Source organism: Piliocolobus tephrosceles, chromosome 20, assembly GCF_002776525.5.
Source record: "Piliocolobus tephrosceles isolate RC106 chromosome 20, ASM277652v3, whole genome shotgun sequence".
Taxonomy (NCBI): Eukaryota; Metazoa; Chordata; class Mammalia; order Primates; family Cercopithecidae; genus Piliocolobus; species Piliocolobus tephrosceles.
This window is the reverse complement of record NC_045453.1, coordinates 21,890,570-21,907,639: the sequence shown is the minus strand read 5'-3', so window position 1 is coordinate 21,907,639 and position 17,070 is coordinate 21,890,570. Positions and strand designations below refer to the sequence as shown.

Here is a 17,070-nt window from a genome sequence, read left to right as displayed (position 1 = left end):
CATGTTAAATGTTCCAGTTGCCCAAGGAGACGCCAGTTTGTAGCCTATGAACTGTTTTTTTTTTTTAAAACAATATAATGTTTCTTTTTTAATTTTTTTTTAACTTATATTCAGTGGTACATGTGCAGGTTTGTTACATAGGTAAACTTGTGTCATGGCAGTTTGTTGTATGTCACCTAGATATTAAGCCTAGTACTCATCAGTTATTTTTCCTGCTCCTCTCCCTCCTCCCACCCTCCACCCTTCGATAGGCCCCAGTGTGTTGATCCCCTCTATGTGACCATGTGTTCTCATCATTTAACTCCCACTTATAAGTGAGAACATGCAGTATTTGGTTTTCTGTTCTTGTTTTAGTTTGCTAAAGATAGTGCTCTCAAACTCAAGGACATGATCTCATTCTCTTTTTATGGCTGCATAGTATTCCATGGTGTATATGTACCACGTTTTCTTTATCCAGTCCTTTATTGGTGGGCATTTAGGTTGATTAGATGTCTTTGCTGTTGTGAATAGTACAGCCTATAAACTTTAAGGGAATGACTTTTGATTCTTTTTTCTTTTGAGATAGGGTCTTGAGCCCAGGCTGGAGGGCAGTGGCATAATCATAGCTCACTGCAGCCTGGGCCTCCTGGGTTCAAGCAGTCCTCCCACCTCAGCCTCCTGAGTAACTGGGATTATATGCACATGCCATCACACCCAGCTTTTTTAAGAGAGTCTTGCTTTGTCACCCAGACCGGAGTGTAGTGGCACAATCTCCACTCACTGCAACCTCCACCTCCCGGGTTCAAGCAGTTCTCCTGCCTCAACCTCCTGAGTAGCTGGAACTACAGGCATGCACCACTATGCCTGGCTAATTTTTGTATTTTTTTTTTTTTTTTTTGAGACAGAATCTCACTCTGTCCCTCAGGCTGGAGTGCAGTGGCGTGATCTCGGCTCACTGCAAGCTCCGCCTCCCGGGTTCACGCTATTCTCCTGCCTCAGCCTCCTGTGTAGCTGGGACTACAGGCGCCCGCCACCGCGCCCAGCTAATCTTTCTTTTGTATTTTTAGTAGAGACGGGGTTTCACCGTGGTCTCTATCTCCTGACCTTGTGATCCGCCCGCCTTGGCCTCCCAAAGTGCTGGGATTATAGGCGTGAGCCACCGCGCCCAGCCTGATTTTGTATTTTTAATAGAAACGGGGTTTCACCAAGTTGGCCAGGCTGGTCTCAGACTCCTGACCTCAGGTGATCTGCCTTGCCTCAGCCTCCCAAAGTGTTGGGATTACAGGCGCAAGCCACCACGCCCAGTCTTCTTTTTTTTTTTTTTTTTTTTTTTTGTTAAGACATGGGGTCTGACCGTATTGCGCAGGCTGGTCTTGAATTTCTGGGCTCAGGCAATCCTCCTGCCTTGGCCTTCCAAATTGCTGGGATTATAGGCATGAGTTACCATGCCCCAATCTGCTTTTGATTCTTTGAGGAGACCCTGTCTTCACATTGGTTGTCATAGAATCCTCACAAATGATCATTCTTCCTTCCTTAGGATAGTGAATGGATTTGCTTCCAGCACTGGAAGCATTCCATGATGCTGGAGTGGCTAGGTCTTGGTGTCGGTTCTTTCACCCAAAGTGTTTCTCCAGCAGGACCTGAGAATACAGGTAAGAAGTGCATGTCTTACTAGAATCAAATCTTAAGGTAGAATATAGTAAATACCAGAACAGGGAGACTTAAAAATAATTTCCAGAATAAATAAAGAGCTATGAGTCAGTCAGAGAAAGACAAATAGCTTAATATAAGGAAAAGAGAAAATACTTTTTTTTTTTTGAGATGGAGTTTCACTCTTGTTGCTCAGACTGAAGGGCAATGGCGCGATCTCGGCTCACCGCAACCTCCGCCTCCTGGGTTCAAGCGATTCTCCTCTCCTGCCTCAGCCTCCCAAGTAGCTGGGATTACAGGCATGTGCCACCACGCCCAGTTAATGAGATAAAAGACTTTTAACAGGCACATCACAAAATAGGAAATCTTACTGTTCAATAGATATGTGAAAAGTACTCATTAAAAATTAGAGGAATTAAAACCACAATGAGATACTATTACATACGCACCAGTTTGGCAACAATTAAAATTTGATATAACCCCATGTTGATGAGAATTTGAAGCAGTGGAAACTCTGTGCACTGCTGCTGGGGATATTTAAATTTATATAACCACTTTATCATACCAGAAAATCAGAACTCAAATGTTCATCAACATTTCTTCAATGGATGGATCAATTAAGTCAACTCAGATAATGAAATACTGTACAACAGTGAAAAGGAACGAATCACAGCATATACAGTAACACATATGAATCTCAAAAACATGCTGAATGAAAAAGGCAAGTTAGCTGGGCATGGTGGCCCATGCCTGTAATCCCAGCACTTTGTGAGTGCAAGACAGCAGGATCGTTTGAGCCCAGAAGTTGGAGACCAGCCTGGGAACATAATGAGACCCTGGCTTGAGCTCAGGAGGTTGAGGCTGCAGTGAGCAATGACTGCAATGCTGTACTACAGCCTGAGTGACAGACATGGTCTAAAAAAGAAAAAAAAAAGACAAGTTATGGAAACATATATACTAGACAGTGTGTTACTTAGATACAGTATAAATGTGGTAACATTATTATCTTTTAGAAAGGAAATGAGTAATATAAAATTCGGGTTAGGAAGGCTCACAAAGGTCTTCAAAAAATTTGGCAGTTTTCTACTTAAATTGGGTGGAGGGTACATGGGTATTCATTTTATATATTTTTATTATCCTTTATATTATGTATTTACATTGAATGCCCTCCATTGTATATGTATTTGGTATAAGTAAAATCTTTATTTATTTATTTTGTATTTATTTATTTTATTTTTTTATTTTTATTTATTTTTTTTTGAGACTAAGTCTCACAGTCTCACTCTGTCCCCCAGGCTGGAGTGCAATGGCGTGATCTTGGCTCACTGCAACCTCTGCCTCCCAGGTTCAAGCAATTTTCCTGCCTCAGCCTCCCAAGTAGCTGGGATTACAGGCACACTCACCATGCCCAGCTTATTTTGTATTTTTAGTAAAGATGGGGTTCCCCCTATTGGCCAGGCTGGTCTTGAGCTCTCACCTCAGGTGATCTGCCCGCCTCGGCCTCCCAAAGTGCTGGGATTACAGGCATGAGCCACTGCGCCCAGGCTTATTTATTTATTTTTGAGATGGAGTCTTGCTCTGTTGCCCAGGCTGGAGCACAATGGCATGATCTCGGCTCACTGCAACTTCCACCTCCTGGATTCAAATGATTCTCCTGCCTCAGCCTCCCAAGTAGCTGCAACTACAGGCATGCACCACCACACCTGGCTAATTTTTGTATTTTTAGTAGAGACAGAGTTTCTTTTTTTTTTTTTTTTGAGACGGAGTCTCGCTCTGTCGCCCAGGCTGGAGTGCAGTGGCGTGATCTCCACTCACTGCAAGCTCCGCCCCCTCCGGGTTCACGCCATTCTCCTGCCTCAGCCTCCCGAGTAGCTGGGACTACAGGCGCCTGTCACCACGCCCGGCTAATTTTTTTTTGTGCTTTTAGTAGAGATAGGGTTTCACTGTGTTAGCCAGAATGGTCTTGAACTCCTGACCTCGTGATCCGCCTGACTTGGCCTCCCGAAGTGCTGGGATTACAGGCATGAGCCACCGCACCCGGCTGAGACAGGGTTTCACCGTGCTGGCCAGGCTGGTCTCGAACTCCTGACCTCAGGTGATCCACCTGCCTCAGCCTCCTAGAGTGCTGGGATGCAGGCATAAGCCCCACGCACAGCCAAAACCTTTCTTTAAAGGGCGTACATTCATATGATTTTTTAAAATGTAAAACATGTAACAAAAAGTATATAAGGAGACCTAAGCCTTTCCTAACTCTCCTCTCATTCCTTCTAGTTTCTTGTCTCAGAAATAATCACACAGGACCCGGTGCAGTGGCTCACGCCTGTAATCCCAGCACTTTGGGAGGCCGAGGCAGGCAGATCACCTGAGGTTGGAGTTTGAGACCAGCCTGACCAACATGGAGAAACGCTGTCTCTACTAAAAATTCAAAATTAGCTGGGCATGGTCATGCATGCCTGTAATCCCAACTACTCGGGAGGCTGAGGCAGGAGAATCACTTGAACCCGGGAGGCAGAAGTTGTGGTGAGCCAAGATTGTGCCATTGCACTCCATCCTGGGCCACAAGAGCGAAACTCCATCTCAAAAAAAAAAAAAAAATCACATAAACCCTTGATAATGTCTTCATGCATCTGAGCTCGTGTAGGTGCCCTCTTCTGTCCCTTAGCTTCAAGAGTTTCTATCTCTGGCCAGGCACAGTGGCTCACGCCTGTAATCCCAGCACTTTGGGAAGCCAAGGCAGGCAGATCACGAGGTCAGGAGTTTGAGACCAGCCTGGCCAACATGGTGAACCCCCATCTCTACTAAAAATACAAAAATTAGCCAGGCATGGTGCTGGGTGCCTGTAATCCCAGCTACTCGGGAGGCTGAGGCCGGAGAATCACTTGAACCCAGGAGGCAGAGGTTGCAGTGAGCCAAGATCGTATCACCGCACTCCATCCCGGGCAACAGAGCGAGACTTCATCTCAAAAAAAAAAAAAAAGAGTTTTCATCTGTATCTGTTTCTCTCTCTTAGCCCAGGCAGAAGGGGATGAGGAAGAAGAAGGGGAGGAGGAGAGTTCGCTGATTGAGATCGCAGAGGAAGCTGACCTGATTCAAGCAGACCGCGTGATTGAGGAGGAAGAGGTGGTGAGGCCCCAGCGACGGAAGAAGGAAGAGAGTGGGGCAGACCAGGAGTTGGCTAAAATGCTTCTGGCCATGAGGCTAGACCATTGTGGCCCTGGGACAGCAGCTGGACAGGAGCAAGCTATGGGAGAGTGGCAGGTAAACTCACTTCCTTGGGTTGAAACAGGCCTGAGAGTGTTCTGACCATTTGTTTTCCCCCACTTCTGATACAGTATATTCACTTCATCATTGCAATTAACTAAGTACCCGTATTACAGCCTACCCCTGGTATTAGATGGGTGTACTGATTCCCATGGATATAAATACTACAGTTCTTCAGAGGGCCTCTGGCAAGAAATGCCAGCTTAGAAAGACAGGAAGCAGGTAACCAAGTGCTTTTGTAGAACTTGTGGAAGAATGTAGCACATATGAGTCAGGTCAAACACGGTCTCAGCACTTAATGCCTTCAGGAGTGTTGTCTTCTCATTTCAAATGAGTTTGTAAACATGAACTAAGATTTTAGAGGATTAAAGTAAGCAATGAAATGAGACCTCCAGGCTGGATGGAATATTCCTCCTTCATTCACCCTGGAATTTGACACTTCTCTTAAAGTCAGAATTGTATGAATGCCCAGGTGTCTTCATGTAGCCTTCCCTCTGCTCCTTTTGGTGGAGCCTAATAGTCCTCACTATTTACCATGCGTAACTACGATGATCGTGGATTAGATACTCAAAATAAGAATTTGTAAACCTTAGGCCGGGCGCGGTGGCTCAAGCCTGTAATCCCAGCACTTTGGGAGGCCGAGACAGGCAGATCATGAGGTCAGGAGATCGAGACCATCCTGGCTAACACAGTGAAACCCGGTCTCTACTAAAAAAATACAGAAAACTAGCTGGGTGAGGTGGCAGGCGCCTGTAGTCCCAGCTACTCTGGAGGCTGAGGCAGGAGAATGGTGGGAACCCGGGAGGTGGAGCTTGCAGTGAGCTGAGATCCGGCCACTGCACTCCAGCCTGGGAGACAGAGCGAGACTCCGTCTCAAAAAAAAAAAAAAGAATTTGTAAACCTTACCAATGATTTGAGAACTTTCAAGGGCAACTTTGGATGCTGTTTTCACCTGAGTGCTGGGTTTGCACCTGATCTCCTAGTTCGGTTCAGTATCACTATATGTGGTGAGCAGAGTCATGATCTCGATTCTTAGAAGCATGGATTCAGCATCTCTCCCAGGAGGCATCAGGAAAGGTTGATTTGTTTCGTTTTGAAGCAGCAGGGAGATCTTTATTTAGTGACATCTGTCTGACTTGCAAGTCCTTCTAAAGGCTCATAGCCTCAGACTCAGTGACAGCCAGAAGAGAGCACTTTCTCATAAACTGCTTTCCACCCACCTGTTACAGGTACTGTGTTGATATGATGGCAGCAGGACCATTTTAGCAGGCACTGTGCCAAGTCCTGTGTGAAGCATCAGTTGCTGGGCACTGGTTGTGTAGCATTCAACAAGAAAATACCACCCCCATGACTTTCATGGCATACATTTTAGGAAAAAGAAACAGGCTATGGTCAAAGATGTTTAATGATAACTAGTGCTAGCAGTAGTATAAATGCTTTCCATGTATTTACTCCTGACAAGCCAACAATCCTATAAAGAGATTCTATTATTATTCCCATTTTATAGAAGGTGATACTGAGGGACACAGAGGGTAGGTCATTTACCTTAGGTTCCACAACCTACTAAGAGATAGAGTAGGGCTTTGAAATCAGACAAACTGGCTCCAGAGTCCTTGTTTAGCCACTCTACAGTGGAAGAGCTGTTGGGATAATGTAAGACACTTGACATTAATCAGGGATGCCAGCCCTTTTTCTTGTGCTGTGGCCCCTGCCTTGGGCTTAAAACCAAGCCTGCCTCTGCTCAGACAGTACCCTGCCTGGTATTGATGTCTGCAGACCCAGCGCAACCAGAAAAAGAAAATGAAAAAAAGAGTGAAGGATGAGCTTCGCAAACTGAACACCATGACTGCAGCTGAGGCCAATGAGATCGAGGATGTTTGGCAGCTGGACTTCAGTTCTCGCTGGCAGCTTTATAGGTACTGTGTTCCACATCCAGCCAACCCATGTAATTTCCCCAGGAAGTTCTGTTCCTGGAACATTCTCCACCTCCAAGACCTTCAACGAACCACTGAGCTGAGTGATAGGGATACAGCCATGGGATAGAATAGACACTTTGCTCTACCTTCATGGAACCTATGGAGTCTATCCAGAGTAACAAATTAACCACATAATTCCATAAATAAAAAGTTACAAATGGGTATAAAAACTCAGAAAAGAACAGAGAGGTAACAGGCACAGTGACTCACACCTGTAATCTCATTACTTTGGGAGGCTGAGGCTAGAGAATCACTTGAGGCCCAGGGTTCAAGACCAGCCTGGGCAACATAGTGAGACTTCATCTCTACAGGGGAAAAAAAAAAAAGAGTAGTAGACAGCCATTGGAAAGTTTTACAGCGATTAGTGACATCATCACTTTTACTAATAAAATAAACATTCTATGGTGAATTAGAGGAGGGGAGAGAAATTAGGCAGGGATGCCGCAGCTGGGAGAATTTATGAGAAATTCTTCCCAAAGTTTTTTTTTTTTTTTTGAGACGGAGTCTTGCTCTGTCACCTGGGCTGGAGTGCAGTGGCCGGATCTCAGCTCACAGCAAGCTCTGCCTCCCAGGTTTACACCATTCTCCTGCCTCAGCCTCCCGTGTAGCTGGGACTACAGGTGCCCGCCACCTCGCCCAGCTAGTTTTTCGTATTTTTTAGTAGAGACGGGGTTTCACCGTGTTAGCCAGGATGGTCTCGATCTCCTGACCTCGTGATCCACCTGTCTCGGCCTCCCAAAGTGCTGGGATTACAGGCTTGAGCCACCGCGCCCGGCCTCTTCCCAAAGTTTTTAAAGTCTCTTATTCTCTTCCCATAGTTAACCTTTGTTCTTTATCTCACCCCTTTCCTTAGCTCCTGACCACTCTGGACATCTTTCTGTTGGGCATTTTGGATTCTTGGGTCCCTGAATATATCTGTCACTATGCTCCAAAGGTCCAAGGTTCACTTCATACACTGGGCACACTGAAGGGGGTTCTTCTACCTTCTCGAAGAGCTTGTGGCTTTCTTTCCTTGGTTCTTCCCATTCTCCAGGCTCTGGCTACAGTTGTACCAGGCTGACACCCGCCGGAAGATCCTCAGCTATGAACGCCAGTACCGCACATCAGCAGAAAGAATGGCTGAGCTGAGACTCCAGGAAGACCTGCACATTCTTAAAGATGCCCAGGTTGTAGGAATGACAACCACAGGTGAGAAACTGTGGAGAAATTTACCTGTTGCATCTAGGTTCACTTCTGGTGCCAGATTATCTAAGGACAGGTAAAGAGGAGCTTCTTTGGTAGGTTAGAGGAAAATAACATGAAAAGCTACTGAAAGCACCCATATTTTGAGAACTTTTGGTGAAATTCACTCACTTTCACCAGGCGCAGTGTCTCATGCCTGTAATCCCAGCACTTTGGGAGGCCAAGGCAGGTGGATCACCTGAGGTCATGAGTTTGCAATCAGCCTGGTCATCATGATGAAATCTCATCTCTACTAAAAATACAAAAACTGGCCGGGCGTGGTGGGCACCTGTAATCCTAGCTACTAGGGAGGCTGGGGCACAAGAATCACTTGAACCTGGGAGGCGGAGGTTGCAGTGAGCTGAGATCGCACCACTGTGCACTCCAGCCTGGGTAACAGAATGAGACTTTGTCTCAAAAAACAAAAGAAAAGAAAAGAAATTCACTCACTTTCTCCTGCTGGGTTTGAAACTCCAACAGTGACCAACACGGCTTTAATGTTCTGGAGACCACCCAGAACGCTATAAGGACTACTTGTCGCTGATCCCGGTTCAGGGAAGATACAAAAGCGGATTCCCAGAGGCTCAGTGGCCCTGTGGGTCCTGTGCCTCAGCCCAGAGGAGCCTTTCTCTTCTTTCCTCACTTGAGGTGCTGCCAAATACCGCCAGATCCTACAGAAGGTGGAGCCGAGGATTGTCATAGTGGAAGAAGCTGCAGAAGTCCTTGAGGCCCATACCATTGCCACATTGAGCAAAGCTTGCCAGCACCTCATTCTGATTGGGGACCACCAGCAGGTAAAACAGGAGCCCCCCTAGAAGATGGGCTGGCTCTCTGTGGGGGTGAGATCATAAAGGAAGACCCTGGTCTCTGCTTCAACAGTCCTCAAGCTTATTATTAGCTTTTTGTGATTCCTCTTGCCTTCACCTCCCACATTCAGTCTAAGAGCAGGTGCTGTTAGATTTGGGGTATATTTTAGTGGCAACATCATTTATTTCATCCATTCCCTCTGCTATTTACCTAGTCCACCATGGTCTTTCGAGTGGACTGTATTATAATAGCATGCTCCTCGGTCTCCCTGCTTCCATTTTTGCTACCCTCTAATGCACTCTACATAAAGGAGCCAAAGTGAATTTAAAAAAAAAAAAAGAAAGAAAAAAAGGTAGATAGATAATATCACTTTCCAGCTAAAAACCCTCCAGTGGTTTCCCATTGCACTTGTATAAAAATCAAGCTTCTTAAAGTGGCCCACAAAGGCTTGTGTGATCAGGTTTCAGCTTATTTCTCTGACTTCATCCCATTTGCTCATGGTGTCCCACTGTGTCCTTTCCGCTCCCCATTATGGATCTTGCTTTTCAAATGAATGAAGAACTGGCAACCTCTGCCATGCTAGTGTCCACTCAGATGTCACTGTTCAGAGGCCTAGCTAGAAGAAACCCACCATGGGGCACTCTGTCATACCAACTTTAGTTCTACTAATCCTTAACCCTTGTCATTATTAATCCTTAAACTGTGAGTATCTAGAAGAGTGCCTGGCACATAGCACTTGAAAAACATTTGATGGTTGGTTGGATGGATGGAAGTATGGATGGTTAAATGACTTTATCAGTAGAGAATCTTCAGCCATGTTTCTCTTCTCAGCTGCGCCCCAGTGCCAACGTGTATGATCTGGCCAAGAACTTCAACCTTGAGGTGTCCCTTTTTGAACGGCTAGTGAAAGTAAACATTCCCTTTGTCCGTCTGAACTACCAGGTGAGAAGCTGGGCCTCTGTTATTACCAAATGCCCGGGAGAAAGCTCCTGGGAAGCTGCCAGTTGCCCGCAAAAGAGGTCTCATATAAATAAAAATAATGTAATACTGAAATGACTCTGTCAACCTCACATTTTCTGTGTTAAAACACCACAAGATCACCTTGTGTTGAGTTTTTGTTGGACAAAGGATCTGTTTATGTTATGCCTTTTCCTTATTATTTTTTTCAAATGATAATCTCTATATCTCTAGGTTTTCTTTTCTTTTTTTTTTTTTTTAAAGAAAAATAGAGGCCAGGTGCAGTGGCTCACACCTGTAATCCTAGCACTTTGGGAGGCCAAGGCGGGTCGATCATGAGGTCAGGCATTTGAGATCAGCCTGGCCAACATGGTGAAACCCTGTCTCTACTAAAAATACAAAAATTAGCCTGGCGTGGTGGTGGGCGCCTGTAATCCCAGCTACTCGGGAGGCTGAGGCAGGAGAATCGCTTAAACCCGGGAGGCAGAGATTGCAGTGAGCCGAGATCATGCCACTGCACTGCAGCCTGGTGATAGAGTGAGATTCCGTCTCAAAAAAAAAAAAAAAAAAAATAGAGGCCAGGTGTGGTGGCTTACGCCTGTAATCCCAGCACTTTGGGAGGCCAAGGCGGGCAAATCACCTGAGGTCAGGAGTTCATGACCAGCCTGGCCAACGTGGCAAAACACTGTCTCTACTAAAAATACAAAAAATTAGCCAGGTGTTGTGCCTCATGCCTGTAGTCCCAGCTACTTTTGGAAGGCTGAGGCGGGAGAATCACTAGAACCTGGGAGGCAGAGGTTGCAGTGAGCTGAGATTGTGCCACTGCACCCCAGCCTTGGTGACACGTCTCAAAAAAAAAAAGAAAGAAAAATAGAGACAAGGGCTCACTATGTTGCCAGGCTGGTCTCGAACTCCTGAGCGCAAGTGATCCTCCTGCCTTGGCCTCCCAAAGTGATGGGATTACAGATATGAGCCATCACAACTGGCCCTCCCTAAATTTTCTAACAGCAACCTCATCTTTAAAGAAATTGTCCGTGTGTGCTCTGCCCATGTTTCTAATGACATGCATGTGTTTTTTCAGCACCGTATGTGCCCTGAAATTGCCCGCCTTTTGACTCCCCACATTTACCAGGATCTGGAGAATCATCCATCTGTTCTTAACTATGAGAAGATTAAGGTGAGTCTCTCTTACCCAATCTTTCTTGGATGGTGTCAGCAACCTAAAAAGGCTTTAATTTTCTCAAGATGAAAAAGCTTTTCAGCAGCCGGGCGCGGTGGCTCACACCTGTAATCCCAGCACTTTGGGAGGCCGAGGTGGGCAGATCACTTGAGGTCAGGAGTTCAAGACCAGCCTAACTAACATGGTGAAACTCTGTCTCTACTAAAATACAAAAATTAGCCGGGCATGGTGGCAAGCACTTGTAATCCCAGCTACTCAGAAGACTGAGGCAGGAGAATTGCTTGAACCCGCAAAGTGGAGGTTGCAGTGAGCTGAGATCGTGCCACACCACTGCACTCCAGGCTGGGCAGCAGAGAGAGACTCCCTCTCAAAAAGAAAGCCTTTCAGAAGGGAGTAGAGCCAGCTTTTTAAAAGCTGGTTACTGGGAGGAAATTGAAATACAGACCAGGGTTTTTTAATCCCAGCTCTGCCTGTTAGTAGCCATGTAACCTTAAGCAAGTTATATAAGAATTCTGGCCAGGTGCGGTGGCTAATGCCTGTAATCCCAGAACTTTGTGAGGCCAAGGCGGGTGAATCATGAGGTCAAGAGATCGAGACCATCCTGGCCAACATGGTGAAACCCCGTCTCTACTAAAAATATAAAAATTAGCTCGGTGTGGTGGCGTGTGCCTGGCTGGGTGTGGTGGCTCATGCCTATAATCCCAGTACTTTGGGAGGCCAAGATGGGCAGATCACCTGAGGTCAGGAGTTTGAGACTAGCCTCGCCAACGTGGTGAAACCCTGTCTCTACTAAAAATACAAAAATTAACTGGAAATGGTGGTGGGTGCCTGTAATCCCAACTACTTGGGAGGCTGAGGCAAGAGGATCGCTTGAACCTGGGAGGTGGAGGTTGCGGTGAGCCAAGACCATGCCATTGTACTCCAGCCTACGCAACAAGAGTGAAACTCTGTCTTAAAAAAAAAAAAAAAAAATTGTCAGCTGAGGCCAAGAGTTCAAAACCAGGCTGGGGAACATAGCAAGACTGTTTCTATTTTAAAAATAAATAAATTCTGAGTATTGGGTTCTTCTGGACAGTAAGAATAATGGCTCCTGCCATATCCCATTACTGTATGGAAGGAGGTAATGTATATAAAGCAGTCAACACAGTGGAGTGCTCAGTAAGTTAGCTGCTCTGTCATCATCACAGCACTGCTTGTTCTCTCAGCTATAATGGTTGGGTTGTGGATGGCTGTTTTTTTTTTTTTGAGACGGAGTCTCACTCTTGTCACCCAGGCTGGAGTGCAGTGGCATGATCTCAGCTCACTGCAATCTCTGCATCCTGGGTTCAAACTATTCTCTTGTCTCAGCCTCCTGAATAGCTGGGATTATAGGCACCCACTGCCACGCCCAGCTAATTTTTGTATTTTTAGTAGGCACGGGGTTTCGCCATGTGGGCTAGGCTGGTCTCAAACTCCTGACCTCAGGTGGTCCACCCACCTCGGCCTCTCAAAATGCTGGGATTATAGGCGTAAGCCACTGTACCCGGCCAGCTGTTTTAAATATTAACATCAAACAAGTACCTTGAAAACTGAAAGAGGCATAATCTTTTATTTTCATAACTTGCTGTGCCCCAAAGCACACAGTGACTAACTAAAGATAGTGATGTTGAGGGTACAAAAAGCCTTCCAAGGTCTCTCTCTGGAGCAGTCAGTGGCCAGTGCATGTGAAGAGAGGAAGAAAAAAACAAGTGCTATGAGTGAACCTTTTAACATGTCACTTCTTTTCCCTGTCAGGGGGTGTCTTCCAACCTTTTCTTTGTAGAACACAGCTTTCCTGAACAGGAAATTCAAGAGGGCAAAAGCCATCAGAACCAGCACGAGGCTCACTTTGTGGTAGAGCTGTGCAAGTACTTCCTGTGCCAGGAATACTTGCCTTCCCAGATCACCATCCTCACTACCTATACTGGGCAGCTCTTCTGCCTGCGCAAACTGATGCCTGCCAAGACATTTGCTGGTGTCAGGGTCCATGTTGTGGACAAATACCAAGGGGAAGAGAATGACATCATCCTCCTCTCCCTAGTGCGGAGCAACCAAGAAGGCAAGGTGGGTTTTCTGCAGATATCCAACCGCATCTGTGTGGCCTTGTCCCGAGCCAAGAAGGGAATGTACTGCATCGGAAACATGCAGATGCTGGCCAAGGTGCCCCTATGGAGCAAGATCATTCATACACTTCGAGAGAACAATCAAATAGGCCCCATGCTCCGGCTCTGCTGCCAGAACCACCCTGATACCCGCACCTTAGTATCCAAAGCTTCTGACTTCCAAAAAGTACCCGAAGGAGGCTGCAGCCTGCCCTGTGAGTTCCGCCTGGGCTGTGGGCATGTCTGCACCCGTGCCTGCCACCCTTATGACTCTTCACACAAGGAGTTCCAGTGCATGAAGCCATGCCAGAAGATCATCTGTCAGGATGGGCACCGGTGTCCCCTTGTTTGCTTCCAGGAGTGTCAGCCTTGTCAGGTGAAGGTGCCCAAAACCATTCCTCGGTGCGGCCATGAACAAATGGTCCCTTGTTCCGTGCCTGAGTCAGATTTCTGCTGCCAGGAGCCTTGCTCCAAGTCTCTGAGATGTGGGCACAGATGCAGCCACCCATGTGGTGAGGACTGTGTGCAGTTGTGTTCAGAAATGGTCACCGTAAAACTCAAGTGTGGGCACAGTCAGCAGGTAAAATGTGGTCATGTGGAAGACCTCATGTATGGTGGTCTGCCAGTCAAGTGTACCACAAAGTGTGGCACTATCTTGGACTGTGGGCATCCTTGCCCAGGCTCCTGCCACAGCTGCTTCGAAGGGCGTTTCCATGAACACTGTCAGCAGCCCTGCAAGCGCCTGCTTATCTGCTCACACAAGTGCCAGGAACCATGCACTGGTGAGTGCCCACCCTGCCAACGGACCTGTCAGAACCGCTGTGTCCACAGCCAGTGCAAGAAGAAATGTGGGGAGCTGTGTAGCCCCTGTGTGGAACCCTGTGTCTGGCGCTGCCAGCACTACCAGTGCACCAAACTCTGCTCTGAGCCCTGCAACCGACCCCCATGCTATGTGCCTTGTACTAAGCTGCTAGTTTGTGGCCACCCCTGCATTGGTCTCTGTGGGGAGCCATGCCCCAAGAAATGCCGTATCTGCCACATGGATGAGGTCACTCAAATATTCTTTGGCTTTGAGGATGAGCCTGATGCCCGCTTTGTGCAGCTGGAAGACTGCAGCCACATCTTTGAGGTGCAAGCCCTGGACCGCTACATGAATGAACAGAAGGATGATGAAGTCGCCATCAGGTTGAAAGTCTGCCCTATCTGCCAGGTGCCCATCCGCAAAAACCTGAGGTATGGAACTAGCATAAAACAGCGGCTAGAAGAGATTGAAATCATCAAGGAAAAGATCCAGGGTTCAGCAGGGGAAATAGTAACCAGCCAGGAACGGCTTAAGGCCCTGCTGGAGAGGAAGAGCCTCCTCCACCAGCTGCTTCCTGAAGACTTCCTGATGATAAAGGAGAAGCTGGCCCAGAAAAATCTGTCAGTGAAGGACCTGGGTCTGGTTGAGAATTACATCAGCTTCTATGACCACCTGGCCAGCCTGTGGGATTCCCTGAAAAAGATGCATGTCTTAGAACAGAAAAGAGTGAGGACTCGACTAGACCAGGTCCATGAGTGGCTGGCCAAGAAGCGCTTGAGCTTCACTAGCCAGGAACTAAGTGACCTCCAAAGTGAAATCCAGAGGCTCACGTACCTGGTGAACCTTCTGACCCGCTACAGGATAGCAGAGAAGAAGGTGAAAGATAGCATAGCAGTAGAGGTCTATAGTGTCCAGAATATCCTCGAGAAAACATGTAAGTTCACCCAAGAGGATGAACAACTTGTGCAGGAAAAGATGGAAGCTCTGAAAGCCACCCTTCCCTGCTCTGGCCTGGGCATCTCAGAGGAAGAGCGAGTGCAGATTGTCAGCGCCATAGGTTATCCTCGTGGTCACTGGTTCAAGTGCCGCAATGGCCATATCTATGTGATTGGCAATTGTGGGGGAGCCATGGAGAGGGGCACGTGTCCTGACTGTAAGGAAGTGATTGGTGGCACAAATCATACTCTGGAAAGAAGCAACCAGCTTGCTTCTGAAATGGATGGAGCCCAGCATGCTGCCTGGTCTGACACGGCCAACAACCTGATGAACTTTGAGGAGATCCAGAGAATGATGTAGGAAGATAGTATACCACTGCCTTTTGCCCTTGCCACTGAATGACTGGGGCCAGCTCCCTTATGAAGGAACTGAAGTTTGTTTTTTTAGGCCAGGCGCGGTGGCTTACGCCTGTAATCCCAGCACTTTGGGAGGCCGAGGCAGGCGGATCACAAGGTCAGGAGTTCGAGACCAGCCTGACCAACATGGTGAAACCCCGTCTCTACTAAAAATGCAAAAATTAGCTGGGCGTTGTGGCGGGCGCCTGTAATCCCAGCTACTTGGGAGGTTGAGTGAGGCAGGAGAATTGCTTAGCCCCGGGAGGCGGAGGTTGCAGTGAGCTGAGATCATGCCATTGCACTCCAGTCTGGGTGACAAGAGCAAGACTCTGTCTCAAAAACAAAACAAAAAAAATCATCCTTTTTAGTCTTAGCACCTATTTTAAGGATCCACTTTTAGGGCTCGCCCACATTTGTTTCTAGATTTATCCCTGCGCTAGAGTAAGCACTTTATCTCCAGAACTGAGAGCAAAGTTAACAAATCTCACCTCTTCTCTCCTGCAAATTAGTGGACAGACTCCTGGAACATGTTTGGGGCTTCCACCTAGGGCCACCTAGTGGTATCTCTGGGTCTTTACTTGGTCAAATGCTTATTCTACAGTGTTCCCCAGGAACAGAGTATGAGCTCATTGATGCAGACTGATTCTAATTGCCAGGCCCTAATTTGCAAACTAACTCTCATAATAAACAGAGGCCCAGAGTTGTTTATGAACTGCTTATCTCTTAAAAGGAGCACAAGAACCCCTCCTGCCCTCCTTGGGCACCCTGCCTCCAGGAGATGGAGGCATGTAGTAAGACAAAGACTGCACCAACTCACCCTGACCCAGTTACATAGTCACCGAGAGTGGGGAAGATGGAACAGCCCACATGCTGCATAAGATGGGCCAGGTCGTCATTAAGGAGTGACCCCTTTCCTGTAACCTGCACTTTGGGATGGTGGAAATTTCTTTACCTGCTGTCTGACAGGTTTGGTGGCACTGCTGGTTACCCCTGGGCCCTGAGGAGCTAAAGTCACATTTGGTACCAGCAGCACCTATCCCAAGTGTGATCCTTCATCCCAACACTCCCTCTTGGAGCTTTTGCCTGGGTAGGGCTAGCATGCCAGCAGCTTCTGCAGGCTCCAAACCCAGGCCAGAAGCCAGACCCAGGCCTGCTGCCTGCATCTGCATTCCCTCCTTCCAGTGTTCCTTAGAACAGACATTTAGGTATCTCAGGTCCTTTCTAAGTGTCCCTTTCCTATGTATGCATTTCCTTTTTTTGTCTTTACTATGCACTTTAGCTTAAAAGCCAATTAAAAACGATGATTGACAAAATCAGTGGTCCATGTGTATCCTCAATTTTCAGAAGCAACTCACCCAAAGACAGTGAAGACAGGGACAAGGCAGGCACTGTCCACAATGAGGCTGTGATTGTGTTTTTGTGATACAGGATTTCTATTTACCTGGTCAATGAATGATTTTTACCCATGGTAAAAAGAACATTTTTCAACCTGTACAAAGGGTATACTTGAAGTTTCCTTCCCCAGAGGCAAAGCCTGCACTTCCTGAGTCCTCCCAGAGAGAGCTTATGCACATGTAATACACGTCCCTTAGGCCGGGCGCGGTGGCTCACATCTGTAATCTCAGCACTTCGGGAGGCCACAGTGGGCAGATCGCCTGAGCCCAGGAGTTCAAGAGCAGCCTGGGCAACATGGCAAAACCATCTCCACAAAAAAAATACAAAAATAAGCCAGTTGTGCTTGCTCACACCTGTGGTCCTAGCTACTCCAAAGGCTGAGGTAGAAGGA

The 17,070-nt window shown here is 47.1% G+C and overlaps 1 protein-coding gene across 3 annotated transcripts in view; it reads left to right on the top strand.

The window, feature by feature from the left end:
* ZNFX1 (zinc finger NFX1-type containing 1) overlaps window positions 1-16,591 on the top strand; it is a 33,680-nt gene extending 17,089 nt beyond the window's left edge. For 2 of the 3 annotated variants that reach the window (XM_023184133.3, XM_023184132.3), the window contains exons 7-14: window positions 1,517-1,631; window positions 4,640-4,887; window positions 6,667-6,806; window positions 7,900-8,054; window positions 8,736-8,881; window positions 9,726-9,836; window positions 10,933-11,028; window positions 12,805-15,249. In XM_023184133.3, coding sequence (XP_023039901.1) covers window positions 1,517-1,631; window positions 4,640-4,887; window positions 6,667-6,806; window positions 7,900-8,054; window positions 8,736-8,881; window positions 9,726-9,836; window positions 10,933-11,028; window positions 12,805-15,249 — 3,456 coding nt within the window. Of the gene's footprint in view, window positions 1-1,516; window positions 1,632-4,639; window positions 4,888-6,666; window positions 6,807-7,899; window positions 8,055-8,735; window positions 8,882-9,725; window positions 9,837-10,932; window positions 11,029-12,804 lie in introns of all 3 variants that reach the window. The other variant, XM_023184130.2, reaches the window with a different exon arrangement.
* Window positions 16,592-17,070: the final 479 nt, after the last annotated feature.